General features: G+C 38.0%; 2 protein-coding genes across 4 annotated transcripts in view; one reads left to right on the plus strand and one right to left on the minus strand.

Annotated features, from left to right (window-relative positions):
• The first annotated feature begins 5,127 nt into the window (after window positions 1-5,127).
• On the plus strand, window positions 5,128-9,166 carry LOC309476153 (uncharacterized protein). The gene is made up of 2 exons (XM_082139375.1): window positions 5,128-7,173; window positions 7,280-9,166. Exons 1-2 carry the CDS (start codon window positions 6,301-6,303, stop codon window positions 7,313-7,315), a joined length of 909 nt encoding a protein of 302 aa, XP_081995501.1. The 5' UTR covers window positions 5,128-6,300; the 3' UTR covers window positions 7,316-9,166.
• LOC309475957 (Golgi apparatus protein 1-like) overlaps window positions 8,927-17,511 on the minus strand; it is a 65,403-nt gene continuing 56,818 nt past the window's right edge. For all 3 annotated transcript variants that reach the window (XM_082138981.1, XM_082138979.1, XM_082138980.1), the window contains 3 exons: window positions 13,623-13,743; window positions 13,441-13,547; window positions 8,927-10,159 (listed from right to left, as the gene is read on the minus strand). In XM_082138981.1, coding sequence (XP_081995107.1) covers window positions 10,145-10,159; window positions 13,441-13,547; window positions 13,623-13,743 — 243 coding nt within the window. In that variant the 3' untranslated portion in view covers window positions 8,927-10,144. The remainder of the gene's footprint in view (window positions 10,160-13,440; window positions 13,548-13,622; window positions 13,744-17,511) is intronic.

Raw genomic sequence — 17,511 nt, forward strand, 5'->3', positions numbered from 1 at the left:
CGAACGTTGTGTCGTCGTGGATATTGTAGTAGCCTATTGTATTGCTAAATCCCCGACCACTATGTCGGTCTGAGACAGCGAGACCTAGACAAGACCGAGAGGTCCGAGACCAAGACAAAACCAAGACCAAAGACCGTCAAGGCCGTGACAAGACCGAGACCACGTAAAAGTGGTCTCGAGACCGGTCTCGAGACATACATCACTAATGTCGACTAGTCGTTTCAGCCCTAATTGTATCTTAATTTTAATCAATGTTTCATCAACCAATTGCCTGGATTTAATAAATAAGAAGTAAATATAGCATACAATATAATCAGGACACGGAGGCGCCGGCGCGTGAACTGGAGCTCGTCTCATAAATGAACCGAAATATAAGTTACTTGCCTCACAGACCTGAGAAATCTATATCTATAAAAAGCTTGAAATGTGTACTTTTAAACAATCAATTAAAAACGAAAGAAAACAGACTACTCTCTGCTTATGTAATCCGTATGAAATGTGCATTTCTCTCTGGCGCGTTCACTGCTGCGAAGATCGCGAGTCAGCATCGTCAACTTCATCTTTGACACAGAAAACAGTTGTTTATTAATAAACAGTTGAAATGTCTCCTTGCTATATTTGACATTCATAATCATTACTTTTGCCGGTTCTTTGTGACAGCTTTTAGGTGCGCTTTAGGTCCCTTACATGTTACATGAACGCGTCACCACCGCTCAATAGTTAATATTGTTCTTTGGTGTTCAGTTTATGCAGATGTAGATTCAGTTGTAAGTCATTTACAATTGATTAGTAAATGATTAACTAATCATTTACAAAACATGAATATGCATTTCATAAATGTTTAATAAATAATGGGTTTTTTTTGTATGCATGTATGTAGCAATTAGAGGGTGCAGAAAGTGTTGTAAATGCCTTGAATACACGTACAGATCATTTTTAACAGGTAAGTGTAACACATTTACAAGTGATGAATAGTTTACACTTTAGATTAGGGGATTCAGAAAGTGTTGTAAATGATTTATTCCTGCGTTTACACATCTATAACACATTGTAAAATCTAAAAAAAGCATGCAAACCGATTGCCTTAAAAAAAAACAAGTAAAGTGAAATAAGAATAGTAATAGTATGTGGTACTGACAAATGCTTAGTTAGTATAGTTCACTTACACAAGAGTACTAGTAACTAAGAAAGAACTGAAGAGAGTACTTGTTAATTTACTTTAAATAAAATATAATAGTTACCATTGTTGTGTTTTGCAGGCTGAATGTTGAAGTCTGTGTGACTCAAGTATGATCAATTGCAAGATTGTCACAAATATAGAGGGATTATATAAACCCAATTAAAAGTTTCACAAGGTGTTTAGGACATACCCAGCTAACAGGGAACGTTCGCAGAACATTGGCTAACGTTCTCTGAAAGTTCTCTAAAAGTTATCAAAAACGTTCTTGTTGTAACGTTATTATAACGTTGTGCCAACGTTATATGTCATTGATAAACGTTCTAAAAACGTTAGCATTAAAACGTTATTCTTACATTGTTAGTGGAACGTTTTAAAAACGTTATTGTTAAAATATATATTAAGATAAAAGTTCTCTTAAAGTTACCAAAGTAACGTTGTGCCAACATGTCATTGATAAACGTTTTAAAAAACATTATGTTAAAAAATATATTAGTCATTACAAATTAGTTATACAGCTTTTTATTCTGCAAATCAACTTCAGAAACATATAATTTGTAAATCCAGTGACACAACTAATGACATTATTTAACTATTTCATTTAAATATTTATGGTCAGAATAAAAAATCCCAGAATATAAAATAATTATGTTCAGGAAAATAGCAGTATTCATTTAAGTTGAGTGCATTTTGCTTGTTGTATGAATTAGACACTTTTCACAATGCTGATTAACTTAGATAAAAGTTCTCTCAAAGTTACCAAAGTAACGTTGTGCCAACATGTCATTGATAAACGTTCTAAAAACGTTAGTATCAAAACGTTATTCTTACTTGTTAGTGGAACGTTTTAAAAACGTTACTAAATTAAAACAAATAAACAACTTCAGAAACATAATTTGTATATACAGTGACACAATGCACTGAAATTTTTTTGGGGGGTTAAAATATTTTTTCAAATATTATTAGTTTAGAAAAAAATCCCAGATATAAAATAATTATCGATTCAACAGGAAATAATTCAAAAAGTACAGTCAATTATAAATGTGGTTTTACCTCTAAAAAAAAAAATTTTTTACTTTTGCAATTACAGTCAAAGAGAAAACAGGGAATGTGTTATGATAGACTGTAGTTTTATCTGATCATTCCCCACGTCCGAACGACCTATTACCTAAGATGGGCGTGGTTTTGCAGCGCACGGCATGACCCGTCAATCAAACACAGCGTCAGCGGGACAAGATGTCGGACAAGGAGACGACAGCTTTTAGGTAAGTTGAATTTTGCGTGTTGTATGAATCAAATACTTGTATCAGTGCTAATTAACTTAGTTTTGCAGCAGTTGCTACTGTTTTAATAAAGTTAACTAGATCAACAGTTTGCATGAACTGTCTTGAGTAACGTAAGTTAAACTGCTCCCGCAGTCCACAGAGCAGTTAACAACACTACGCAAATATGTAGTTAAAACTGAAGAATAAACGCGAAATTACATTGATGTCTTTATTTAGATTCACCTTTTCCAGTGTCCTTGTTCGCCTTTTCAATATAGCTAAACTGATTTTAATTTGAACGCGTTCTTGAGATTCAAAAGTTAATCGGCTAACGTTAGCTCAATTAAGTTAGCTTAAGTTAGCTATGGCCCGGGTATTTCCCCCTCCAGTTATCTGTTTGTTCATGTGTCAAGTTCGTCATCTGAAATCTGTAACTTATTTGTAATTTTATCGTGTAAGTTGTCCACAGTGTTTGCAGTTTTACAGGTTATAACAAGCTCCTATGTGACATTTAAAAAGGAAGGATATCCCCAGGCTCCTCTTAAATTTGATATTTGGATCGAGCACTTGACAACAGTAATGGACCCTTTTCACAGACTGTAATTAACGTTACGCGTTTTAACAACCATCAGTATTGTAAATTGTGCTAATTTATAATATACAGTGTATGGAAGGCCATATTTTCAATTCCTCCAGGCAGCTATTATTTATTTTTTTTGCTCAAATTGCGTTAAAATTTGTATTTTTGGCTTGGTGCAGCAGTTGTGGGCGCGAATTTCTATGGTAACCGGCGCCTCTGGCGTTGCAGTGATGCAGAGCCGTTGAAAGAGAGTTGCGCACAACTTTGATCTTGTGGTCACATGGTTCATGTAGCTCTCAAAAGAGAGCCTAAGTCCCCCCCCCCCCCTTTCGGTGGAATACCATGGGACCTTAATTTGGAAAAATATTGTATGGTAGCCAATGGTGAGAGACAACCACTGATCTATATAGATCAGTGGAGACAACAAATTATATTTGCAGCAATTTTTGCTAAATATTAACGCATAATATGCATTGATTACTATGAGGACCACATTAACTGGGGCATTTTATTCTGGGGAGTGATGGAGAGACAACATTAATGTTTTTCTTGAGTTTAACCCTCGTGTTTTCCTATATGATAATTGGGTCACACTCAAGTGACCAAACACCTTAAGTGTACCTTTTCATCAATTCAATAAATGTACTATATTTTAGTTCAATAATTATTTAATATTTTAATCTTTTTGTTGCTTAATAATATTTGTGCAATAATTATGATCCATTAATGACCTTTTAAAATATTTTTGATTTAAGCAAAGTTATCATTAGATTGCAGTTTTGGGATGTGGCACGGTTCATTAATGCAATTTAAACTTTAAGAGTGCATTAAAATAGAAACAATGCAAAGTCCTTGAGCATGAAAAGCAATATAAATTTAGTAGCATCTGGCTCTGGGCTTAGGGACAAGAGCAGAGAGCTAGTCTCGTATCTTCATGTGTTCTCCCAATATTCCAAAGCAGATTAAACTTTTTGTAAATTGTCAGAAAATTTAATTAGATATTGTGCATGAGCAAGTACAGCATCCCAGTGCTTTTATACTAATCTCACCACACTTTAATACAACACTGTTTTATTTTCTCCCTGCAGAATCTCCGGAGATCCTCTCAGGGTCCAGTCCAGTCCAGTCCGATGTGCCGGAAGTGGAAGCTGATGTGATTGTGGATTATGTCATTTAAAATGTTTTTGTTTTTTTTAGCTTGCTGATAGGTTAGGGTTAGGTAAAGAGGTAGTTTTAGTTTTGTTTCATGTTTCATTATTTTGAAGTTTAATCAGTTTGTTCTATGTTAGTGCAGGTTTATTTTCATGTTAATTTCATATTTCAATTTAACCCAAGTCGGTTTCAATTGTATCTGTATCTTGAAATAAACTACACTTTGGTTCACTTCAACTCGTCTTCAGTGGACTACATTACACATATTATAGACATGATTCATGGGTCTTTTTGATTTTAATTATCTTTCTAGATCTTTTGTCTTAATTTTTAAATTTGAAAGCTCTTAATAAGGTGCTTTTATAAAATGATTGTCATATATACATTATTTGCAAAAACATTGAGAATGTTTAAACAAGTGAATGGAATGTTTTAAGAACGTTTTTCATAATCTTAGAAAAACATTGAGAACGTTTATATAACGGGAGAATTGAACGTTCTAATAACGTTTGAATAACGTTCTTATAACCAAGCAAGAGCATTAATACAACGTTTATATAACAGGAGAATTGAACGTTCTAATAACGTTTTGAATAACGTTCTTATAACTAAGAAATAACGTTAATACAACGTCCAAAAAACTGGACGCTTTGAACGTTCCTAGAACATTCAGAAATAACGTTTTTATAACTTAATGGGAACGTTATGGAAACGTTCTTATAACCTAAGAATTGAATGTTCCAATAACGTTTGAACAACGTTCTTATAACCAAGCAAGAACGTTAATACAACATTTATATAACAGGAGAATAGAACGTTCTAATAACGTTTTGAATAACGTTCTTATAACTAAGAAATAACGTTAATACAACGTCCAAAAAACTGGACGCTTTGAACGTTCCTAGAACATTCAGAAATAAAGTTTTTATAACTTAATGGGAACGTTATGGAAATGTTCTTATAACCTAAGAATTGAATGTTCCAATAACGTTTGAACAACGTTCTTATAACCAAGCAAGAACGTTAATACAACGTTTATATAACAGGAGAATTGAACGTTCTAATAACGTTTTGAATAACGTTCTTATAACTAAGAAATAACGTTAATACAACGTCTAAAAAACTGGACGCTTTGAACATTTCTAGAACATTAAGAAATAACGTTTTTATAACTTAATGGGAACGTTACGGAAACGTTCTTATAACCTAAAATTGTTAGCTGGGTAAGTGTTAGCAACAAAATTAGAAAAGATCATTAATTGACGAGAAATATAGTTATATTATACATCATTCATTTATACATAATAATATATAGATATAGATATTGTTTTGTGGTGCTTAATTTAACCCCTTACGTGGTTCTTAATTAAAGACACCTTCTACCTTATTTAGATTTTTCTCAGGTTAGGTAAAGTAAGTCGAATCCGTTCTAAACAATAAGTACTTAAATTTCCATACTTACAATTTAGCATCAGAAGACTTCTCCGTGGTTAGTTCAGCTCATTGCTCATAAAGCAGAGACTATAGTCAGGTCCGTTTTTTCAAGATTGTGTAACCCTGTAGGCATTTTTGAGGAAAAGTTGTTATACCACATTTTTAGAAAGTTCAATGTCTCCTGAATAAGGATCCACCGTATAACATTGAAATAAGGGTCCCATTTTCTTGTAATTGTTATTGAAACAATAGGTGCATTATTCACAGCCGAAACACTACAGGTGGATAGGGTAACATTTTTAAGTTATAGATATCACCATAAAACCTTTCCAGTTTTTCACTTACATAGAGACAGACATTTTTTGTATTACAAGTTTTCTGAAATGTCATGTTTACATATGCAAATGAGGCATACCAGTATATATATATATATATATATATATATATAATTTGAGGGGCAGGCATACCAGTACGCGGTTCTCCCTTCCGGGCTAGCCCTGTCTCCTCGCGTCTTCACGAAGGTTGTCGAGGCAGCCCTTGTTCCTCTCGACGACTGGCTGATCCTAGCTCGCCCTCGAGACAAGGTTTGCGAACACAGGGACCTAGTGCTCCGGCACCTAGCTTGTCTGGGCCTTCGGGTCAACTGGGAGAAGAGCAAACTCTGCTCCGTGCAGAGGAACTCTTTTCTCGGTATGGAAATCGACTCGGTAGCCATGTGCACGCAGCTTACGAGCGAGCGCGCGCAGTCACTGCTAACTTGCCTTCGTCAGTTCGAGGGCAAGAGTGCGGTTCCACTGAAACTATTTCAGAGGCTCCTGGGGCATATGGCTTCCGCGGCCGCAGTAACGTCGCTCGGTTTGCTTCATATGAGACCGCTTCGCGATCAAGTCCCGAGGTGGGCATGGCAACACGGCACGCTCCGAGTCCCAGTGACTTCGACCTGCCGTCAGACCTTCACCCCGTGGACGAACCTCAGTTTTCTATGGGCTGGAGTGCCCATAGAACGAGTTTCCTGGCATGTTGTTATATCAACAGATGCCTCCACAATGGGCTGGGGCGCCATGTGCAATGGACATGCTGCCGCGGGCTACTGGACAAGACCCCAGCGCCTTTGGCATGTCAATTGCCTCGAGTTGCAGGCTGTACGTCTCGCCCTGCATCGCTTCTGTGCGTTGCTCAGGGGTCAGCACGTATTAGTCCGATCAGACAATACCGCCACAGTAGCGTACATCAACCGACAAGGTGATCTGCACTCCCGTCGTATGTCGCAACTCGCCCGCCACCTCCTCATATGGAGTCAGAAGCATCTGAGGTCGCTTCGAGCCATTTATATCCCGGGAGACCTGAACCGTGCAGCCGATCTGTCTCGGTTTCGGCCTCTCACTGGAGAATGGAGACTCCATCCCCAGATTTGGGATCAGTTCGGGGACGCACAGGTAGATCTGTTTGCCTCCCACGACTCGTCCCACTGCGACCTGTTTTATTCTCTGACCGAGGGCACGCTCGGCACGGATGCACTGGCGCACAGCTGGCCGCGGGGCCTCTGCAAGTATGCGTTTCCCCCAGTGAGCCTTCTTGCGCAGACTTTGCGCAAGATCAGGGAGGACGAGGAGCAGGTAATTTTGGTTGCCCTGTATTGGCACAACCGCACCTGGTTCCAAGAACTAGTAGTCCTCGCGACAGCACCTCCCTGGCCAATTCCTCTGAGAAAGAACCTGCTTTCTCAGGGACGGGGCACCCTATGGCACCCTCGTCCTGATCTTTGAAATCTCCATGTGTGGTTCCTGGACGGGACGAGGCAGGTTTGAGTACCCTACCACCAGCGGTGGTGGCTACCATCACTTCCGCTAGAGCATCGTCCACGAGACATGCCTATGCGTTGAAGTGGAACCTCTTCGTCAACTGGTGTTCTTCTAAACTTCAAGAACCCACGAAAGGCCCGATCAGTGTCGTGCTTTCCTTCCTGCAAGAAGGTTTGGAGCGAAGGCTGTCTCCCTCCACCCTGAAAGTGTATGGTGCCGCCATTGCCACACATCATGATGCAGTTGATGGTAAGTCCATTGGAAAGCACGACCTGATCATCAGTTTCCTGAGAGGAGCGAGGAGACTGAATCCTCCTCGCCCTCCTCTCGTTCCCTCTTGGGACCTCTCAGTGGTTTTAACTGCTTTGCAGAGTGCTCCCTTTGAGCCTCTGCAGTCAGTGGAGCTTAAGTTCCTGTCAATGAAGACAGTGCTCCTGGTTGCATTGGCCTCCATCAAGAGGGTAGGGGACCTGCAGGCATTTTCGGTTGACGAAGCGTGCCTGGAATGTGGACCGGCTAACTCTTACGTGATCCTGAGACCCCGGCCTGGATATGTGCCCAAGGTTCCCACCACACCCTTTCGAGACCAGGTGGTGAACCTGCAAGCGCTGCCCTCGGAGGAGGCAGACCCAGCCTTGGCACTGCTCTGTCCAGTACGCACCCTCCATGCTTATGTAGACAGAACGCAGTGTTTCAGGACTTCAGACCAGCTCTTTGTCTGTCATTGTGGGAAGCTGAAGGGAAAGGCTCTCTCCAAGCAAAGGTTGTCTCACTGGATAGTGGACGCCATTGCTTTGGCTTACCAGCAGCAAGGTCGACCGTGCCCCCTTGGTGTGACGGCCCACTCCACCCGGAGTGTGGCATCCTCTTGGGCTCTAGCGCATGGCGCCTCGCTAACAGACATCTGTAGAGCTGCAGGGCTGGGCGACACCTAACACGGCCTCTGGGCGACCCCCACGTGTGTAGTCCACTGTAAGCCTCTCTGAGCATGTGTCTTTCGACAAGCCACCTTGCCACCCCTGGGTTTGAAATATTCCACCTGCGGCTGGACACCCCAGTGATTCTCAATATGCAGCCCCCTGGGGTCATGTGTATTCCAAGTTCCCCCCTTCGGGCTGGGCATAATTGCATATTTCCACTGATATATGCTTCCCAGTGTACCTTGGTACCTTGGCATAATTCCAGCAGCCATTAAAAACTGTCCCTTTCATGTTAATGTTGTTTTTTCATTGTTTACATGTTTAAATATTCTGAGAATGCATAGTTTAGTTATAATGTTTAATGTTTAAACTGCAATAAATTCATTAAAACGTTTTTTTTTTTTTTTGGCAGCCATTTTGTTTTTATTGTTTATGCCAAAACAGTGATGTTTACAACTTGTTATACGGCAGAAATGGATTCAGCACCTAAAAATCATATAGAAACAACACTTGAAGTACTTTTCCTCAAAAATGCCTACTGCATCTTATCCAGGGCTATTTATCTATTTTGGGACTCGACTACTATGGCAGGCTGGTTCTTTTTATATCAAAAATAAGTAGTTTTTATTAAATTTAGGTTAATTAGTTCACATACAAAATACTAATATATAAAATCAAATCAAATTAAAAACAAGCAGTTTACAAACTTTGACTGCAGGAGGCCCATGGCAAGAGACTTCTAACACCGGAGAGGAGGACTGGTGGTCCCGTTGAATCCGCGTCTACCTTTTGACATTCCTGACAATACATTTTATAGCCCATACGCCCTCCGCTCAGATTCAGTCCTTCACAGACAATCTGTCCAATCCGAAGTCTTGAGCTGTCCTCAGTTCTGGAAGCCCCCTTACAAACTCTTTCCTTTGTTCTCCTTTGCACCTCATGCTCATCATCAAACGGGTAATGCTTGCATTTTTCTTCTTTCTTTGGCACAGCTCTTTCTAATACATTTTCAATTTCTCTCTACTCTGCTATAATAAATAAATGCTTACAACATTCAGTGTGGTATATTTTTCTATATAAACCATTTTCTCAATAAATGACTTTACATCACCAATTGCAGTGTCTCTTCTTTATAAACCATTTTCTCAATAAATGTTTTTACAAACAGTTGTGGTGTCTTTTCTTAATAAACCATATTCATTATATGAATATATACATTTCTTCTCTTCCGTTGAAACCGAATAACTGATTTCTTGCTGCAATCGCTGCATCAGAAGAGAAGAGAAGTGGAGCATCTCTTACTACTGTAAGAGAATTACAATAGTATAAATTAAGTTCCAAGTGCCCAACCAAAAGGAACACTAATCACCATAATGGCGACTGAAACATTTTAGGAAAACCAACATCAATTTATGAAGTCAGCCTATGTGATGTTCTCTCAAAATTTTCAGTTAAGTATTAAAATTTCAACATTCAAGATGACTTTGGGAAACGAGTGAATGCAAACAGAGAAAAAATAACTGCAGAAGTGGAGGAAATGAGTGAAACGTCCATTAAGATTTTCCCCGCCTCAAAAACCGCACGCAAACCAATCAATTAATCTTAACTTGGGTTTTCTGAGTAAACAAAGCATAGTATGTGAATAGTGCAGGTTACTAGATTTTTACAATTAAGTTAAGACATTAAGTAAAGTTAACTAAAGAATCACTGTTGGATTTTACAGTGCAGGTGTTGAACACTGTAGTGTGTACTGCAGTGTAAGTGCTGACTGCTGAGGGTGTAGACAGCTGTCTTCTCTGAAACACATGGAGTCTTTAACCACTGTCCACCTGATGTGAGCAAAACATACAACATCATTTATTAAACATTTATGAAACGCACAGTCATGTTTTGTAAATGATTAGTTAATCATTTACTAATCACTTGTAGATGACTTGTAACACAATTTACAAAACATACATAAAATGTTAGTATATCACTTGCTAATCATTTATGAATGTTTTGTAAATTATTAGTTCATCATTAACTTATAAATGACTTACAACTGAACGTTATTATAAAGTGTTACCCTTTATTGTCCTTGATAGAGGAAATTTGTTGTACCAGGAGCAACATCCAGCACACATTATGTGCACATACACACAAAATACAAACACACACAAAAATGATATATGCAAAATGTGTATGTAATATTTAATGTAAAATGCTTATGTGAGCACTATTTACGAGTGACTGACGGAAGGTTTACACACAAATTGAGTCGCATGAGACTCATTGTTTGTAAAATTATTCTTGACTAAATTGTAACACTGGATTGAGTTCAGCAACTTCAAGATTTATGTCATTTGTTTGTAAAATCTTGCTTGCGTTAATTGTCACATTGGATAGAATGCAACAATTTTTGTACGATTTGTGCGAACTATTCATACAAACATCCTTACATAAACTGTCGCATTTACCGAAGATGTTCAGATGTAAATCGTAAAACGCAACTGTTGAAAATGTGGACATAAATTTGTATATTGATTTAAATGCAGGAACAAGAGCAAGAATTGTGTATTTGTCCATAAAATCTCTTGAATTGAAAGCAAAAATTCATGCAAGATTTTGTAGGTAAATTATGCATAGGTTAGGGTTGGGCGGTATTACGGTAATATCGGATACCGCGGGATCTTAAAATAGCACCGGTATCAGTTTCAATACCGTCATTACCGGCACTTATATAGCCTATAATATATATAATTTATTTATTGCCTAAAAAATGCTTATGTGTGGTTGCAGTTTGGCAATATTTCTGGTTCCAACCGAATGAGAAGGGAGAGGCGGTAAATACTGACGAGGCAATTTGTAAATTGTGCAATAAAAAGGTGACCGCGAGAGATGTAAACACCTCTAACCTAATGTCGCATCTCCGAAACAACCGCCCACTCACTGCTGCCAGGATGCATAAGCGCATTAAGTTTCGTATTTGTTAAAATATTATAATGTTATTTTTTCCATCTTTGTTGATTATGAAAAGTGAACAGCACAAATAAGATGGGATGCATCGGGAGTCAGACGATTTGACCACTTCAATAAATTTAATTTTGTAAAAGGCCTCTTTAAAACGAATTTCGTTTTGTATAAATTGTATCTAAATTTTTATACAATTTTCATCAGCCAATTGCCTGGATTTAATATAATCATGACATGATGAGCATGCCGCGGTCACTTGCATTGAAATCTCATAAAAAAGGCTGTGCCTCACAGACATGACAAATAAATAAAGCTTGAAATTTCTTTAAACGAAACAATTAAAAACGAAAGAAATAGGCAACTCACTGATTAGGCTAAGTAATCCATGATGTGCATTTCTCTCGTTCATACAGAGATGCGACCGTCAATTTCATTCAACGAAACAATTCAAAACGAAAAGAAATATAGTCTGATTAATCAATGTTGTGCATTTCTCTCTATAGCGTTCACTACAGAGATGGCGATCGTCAATTTCTTTAAACGAAACAATTCAAAACGAAAGAAATAGTCTACTCACTGATTAGGCTAAGTAATCCACGATGTGCATTTCTCTCTAGGCGCGTTCATACGGAGATGCGATCGTCAGTTTCTTTAAACGAAACAATTCAAAACGAAAAGAAATATAGTCTGATTAATCAATGTTGTGCATTTCTCTCTATAGCGTTCACTACAGAGATGGCGATCGTCAATTTCAGTAAACAAAACCATTCAAAACGAAAAGAAATATAGTCTGATTAATCAATGGTGTGCATTTCTCTCTAGGCGCGTTCATACAGAGATGCGATCGTCAGTTTCTTTAAACGAAACAATTCAAAACGAAAAGAAATAGACTAGCCTACTCTCTGTAATCCATGATGTGCATGTCTCTCTATAGCGTTCAGATGCCGATCGTCAATTTCTTTAAACGAAACAATTCAAAACGAAAAGAAAAAGGCCACTCTCTGATTGTGTAATGATGTGCATTTCTCTCTATAGGCGCGTTCACTACAGAGATGGCGATCGTCAACTTCCATCTTTGCAGAAAAGTTTTATTAATAAATATCAATGGACACGCGTCACCGGATTACAAAGGCTCTTCTTGCACGCACACAGATATTATGTTGAATAATGGTGGGCTCCGGCTCATAATAACAGTTAATGCCGTCGGCCTGACTCAGACACAACGTGCAGGGGTTGGGCTTGATTTTTTTTGTTGTTGTTTTGCCCGATCTGGCATTCAGTTTCTGAACGGTGTAGGCACAAGCCAACAGTTTGGTGACGCCGTCTGAGCCCATTATGTCATAATTTTTAATTAGACACGGTTATACCGTATACCCCGGTAAAATAGGGAGGCGGTTTGACGGTTTCAAAATTCGAATACCGCCCAAGCCTAGCATAGGTGCCATTTTCTTTTTTTATTGGGCGTAAAATGCTAATTGTGAATGAGCGCGAGCGCGTGTCCCATTTACGAGTGACTGAAATTCACTACAAACCCGAGGTTTACGTGCGTTTGTGAATCTGGAGGAGAGTTTTCAGGAAGCTGCAATTTATGTGCAAATAACTGTACATTTATGGATATTTTTTTTAATGAAGTTTACCGTTCGTAAAATTATTCTCGAGTAAAATGTTGCGTTGGATTCAGTTTTACGTAATTTGTTTGTAAAACCTCACACAATTGTCACACCGCATTGAATGCAACAATTCTCTGACGATTTGTGCTAATTATCCGTATAAACATCTTTGCAAACACTTGCATTTATGCACGATTTTGTTTTCATGTAAATTGTTAAACCATTTGGACATAAATTCGGGCGAACTGATTAAAATTCAGAATAAGATGTGTAAATTGTTTGTAAAATTCTCTTTTTGTATTCTGAGGAGACGTTTTGGTAAGAATGGTTATATACAAACCTCATAATACATGCAAAGCAGCTTTATCATTTATCCACAAAAAGCTCTCTTAGAAGCCAGCATGATGTTGCCGTTTACTTGCTGGAACAGTATGGCTATACCGTCACAAAACATCACTGATCATATGGAGTAATAACATGGTTCCGCTTCTGACTGTCAGTTATCGGTTGTGTTTGGTGGTGTGTGTGACCATGGGATTGTTCACCTTAGCAGCGTAACTCCACATGTCAATGCGGTCCTGTAACCTCCTCTTGCACTCGGGGTGGAGTCTCACACGCTTGTCCTGGAAAGCCTCCATTAGACAGGACATCTCTGCACAAACACAGGGCACAGGGGTTAATATCTATACGCTTCAATAAGCCTCAAGCCCCTCCCAGAATGACTCACGTCGTCCTCTTCCCGGCGGGATCGCAGCACACTGGTGTTTGATGTCCAGCGCACAGGCTGTGTGAAGAATCGGATCCACAAAGATATCAGCTTTGCTCTCCTTCAGGATGTTCAGCACCTCCTACAGCGTCACACACACCGCAGCATCTCATTAGGTGCATAAAAACACTGGATGTGCATAAACTCTAAAAACGTGCATTAAAACGATGGCATGCGCATAAACACCATTTACCAAATAAACCCCTTGATGTGCAAAAAAAATAAATAAATACATGACTTTTCCTCAGCAGAGTCTGTGATTGGATAACTTGAATAACAAGCGGACCAATGGCGTCGCAGCATCTCAGATGTTGGTTTGGCGTTTCTGAAACGCCGGAGTCAAATGATTACAGGGTTTCCGCGGGGTTGTAAAAGGTAGTAAATTAAATTATGCCAAATTAAGGCCAGTAAAAAGTAGTAAAAAGTAGTAAACGTCATCTGACGAGGTAGTAAATTTTCCGGTTAGATTTTCCGTTTGGCGAGTAAATCTCAAAAGGCTATCCGCCACACTGGCGGGTGAATGTTCATCATACCAAAATAGTAATAAAAAAATATTACAATTGCCGTTTGTAATGTTATGATGCCTGGAAATTAGTTAAAATCTCCTGCGAATCTAGAACGAGCGAGCGAGCAAAAGCGCGCATGCAAACCGTGTAGCGAGCGCCCGGCAGAGAGGGAGAGACCTTGCGCGTGTGTGTGTGTGTCTCTCTCTCTCTCTCTCTCATGCAGTGGTGACGCGTTCATATAAACGGCACCTAAACGCTGTAAAAAAATATATTATGACATTTTAATTGTTTATTAATAAACAAGTGTTTCTGTGTCAGCTGCAAAGATGAAGTTGACACTGACTCGCGATCTTCGCAGTAGTGAACGCGCCGGAGAAAAATGCATTTCTTACGGATTAGCCTATAGCCTACTTTTATTTAGTTTTGAATGGTTCTGTTTAAAAGTAGAAATTTCAAGCTTTCTGTAGATAATAGATATAGGATATTTCTAATTTGTTTAGGTCTGTGAGGCGAGTAGCCTAGTACGCTGGGTTTCGGTTCATGTCTGAACGTGTTGTGATTATACAAAATAATGAAACATGGATTAAAATTAAGATAAAATTAATACAAAACGAAATTCGTTTCAAAGAGAGGCTTTGTGTTTTCTGTTTGATGTCTTAAGTTTTAAGTTTTAAAAGCATCCTTAATGGAGAACGAACGGTTAGGCTACATAACATGTTTTTTTCCTCAAATGCAAACACGAAATAAAAGACAAAATACTTTTTAACAAGACAATTTTTGGGGAAAAAATATATTTATAGCTTTTGAAAAAAAATCTGGATGGATTAATAGCGTTTTGGAAAAAAATCTGGATGTATTTATAGCGTTTTGAAAAAAATCTGGATGGATTAATAGCGTTTTGGAAAAAAATCTGGATGTATTTATAGCGTTTTGAAAAAAATCTGGATGGATTAATAGCGTTTTGAAAAAAATCTGGATGGATTTATAGCGTTTTGAAAAAAAAAATCTGGATGGATTAATAGCGTTTTGAAAAAAAAAATCTGGATGGATTAATAGTAGGGGTGTAACGATACACAAAACTGACGGTTCGGTACGTCCCACGGTTTTGACGTCTCGGTTCGGTTCGGTTCATCTAGGTTCATTTAGGTGGAGTGGGGGGTTTAGAAAGCTAAAATTGTTTTTTTGTTTTTTTTTACAGTGCTTTAATTAACAAATTGTGTCCTTGTCTTTAAATTAATTAAATTACAAGTAAACGTTTCGCAAGGATATAAAAAAATCATCTGCTAATGCTGTAAACTATATAGGAGCCCTTACTTGCACATTACTATAACATTAAAGCTTAACAACAGAGCCTAGACTTTTAGTCTAAATACAGTTGCTATTTATTTTTAGATATAATAATAATAATCAGCACTCAAGTAACAAATTGTATGAAAACATGTAAACTGCACATAAGGCAGTTTTTACATTAACATATGTTTTTACTCTAATTTATTATTGAATATAATCATTTACACAGTTGCTGTCATTTTCATGACAGATATTTTAAACATACATTAAATAATCAAGATGTCATTAACAGGTTAAGTAAAATATAATATATAGGCTAATATAGTGCATTTATTTAGTGAAAGAGTTCATTTCCTTAGCAAACCAACAAGCTGTGGACACTGAATGACTTGCCTGAGGTAACTGTTAAATAAAGCTATGTGAAAAACTAAGCGTTTTATTGACGTATTTCCGCTGTTGAAACACTGACTGAGCGATTACACGAGTTATGATGCCTTTCAGTAAGTATACTGTATCTTTCAACATACCTTCAGGTGTCCATTCATGTTTATTCTGTAACTGAGGAAGAGAATCGCGTTTACTCGCGCTCCGCGCTGCCGCTTTAAATGAGGAGCCTAGTACGGTGATCTGTCACGCCACATCAAAGAGCGCCAAAACGACATTTAATGTTTGAATTTCGTGATCAGATAGACAGAATTTGAAAGATTACACCTTGCTTATTATCGAAAGTAACAAATTTCACTGAGCTTATTGCGATTAAATGTGGTTAATAGGCAACAACGCTGTATTCGTTGTGTACACATAAGACATGAGGTCCAATGAGCCGGGACAGCAGGGGGCGGGGCGGGCGTGTTCGGTACGCCATGAGAGTATCGCGATTCGTATCGTGGGTGGTGTATCGCGGTTTTTCGGTTCGGTTCGAAAATCGTTACACCCCTAATTAATAGCGTTTTGAAAAAAATCTGGATGGATTTATAGCGTTTTGAAAAAATAAATCTGGATGGATTAATAGCGTTTTGGAAAAAAATCTGGATGGATTTATAGCGTTTTGGAAAAAAATATGGATGGATTTATAGCGTTTTGGAAAAATCTGGATGGTTTTATAGCGTTTTGAAAAAAATCTAGATGGATTAATAGCATTTTGAAAAAAAATATGGATTGATTTATAGCGTTTTGGAAAAAAATATGGATGGATTTATAGCGTTTTGGGAAAAAATATGGATGGATTTATAGCGTTTTGGAAAAAAATATGGATGGATTTATAGCGTTTTATAGCCAGGTTGTAAAAATACAGTATTGTGTATTGTGTCAATATGTCACCTCTAGTGTGTGGCCCGGCCCTTTGTTTATTTTTCTGTATTTGGCCCTCACTAAAAAAAGTTGTGAGTTGGACAGTGCTCGGCTTGTGTCTAGTGTTGAAGTTATTTGTTTATTAATGAAATACTGTTATTATAGTGTACAATTGCACTTTATTATTACACATTGTGTAGCTGTTCATTCTAAAGGTCCAGTCTGTCTTCTAATTTTTATGTAATTGTTACTCTTTGACATATTGAGTAAATCCTATGGACCAAGGCCTGTTGTGATATCTTGATTAATCCAAGTCCTATGGTAGAGTTCCCTCTTACTTGAATGTAGCTCACTCACTTGCCCTAACACACATGCACACTCACATACACCTACAGAACCTCTCCTGACTTTCTCTTTCTCGCTCTCTCTGGTTCTCTATCTCTCCCTCCCAGTGTTGAAATTAAGTTATAATTGCCTCATTAAATTGTGATTAAATATGTTATTAATTCATTTTGGAAAGATATTTCATGTCTTTACTTGTCACTTTACTTAACACTTAACACTGCTACAATTGAAGTTTGAAGCCGTGTTGGTAGTAAAAATATTGTGATGGTAGTAAAATAGGTAGTAAAAAGGTAGTAAATTCAATTTAAGAATCTCTGTATAAACCCTGGATTATCTTTGTAAAGAAACCTTATGGCTGAACTGGCGACTATCTGCTGTCTCAGACGATGACATCACTTCCTGTCGGCCACCGTAACTTC

This window comes from Leuciscus leuciscus, assembly GCF_965113295.1.
Source record: "Leuciscus leuciscus genome assembly, chromosome: 15".
Taxonomy (NCBI): domain Eukaryota; kingdom Metazoa; phylum Chordata; class Actinopteri; order Cypriniformes; family Leuciscidae; genus Leuciscus; species Leuciscus leuciscus.

Excerpts from the sequence above, each read along its gene's own strand:
- LOC309476153 (XM_082139375.1), top strand. The coding sequence starts at position 6,301 with ATGGAAATCGACTCGGTAGCCATGTGCACGCAGCTTACGAGCGAGCGC. Across the intron at positions 7,174-7,279 it reads GCAAGTATGCGTTTCCCCCA|TCCTCGCGACAGCACCTCCC; the intron begins GTGAGCCTTCTT and ends AAGAACTAGTAG.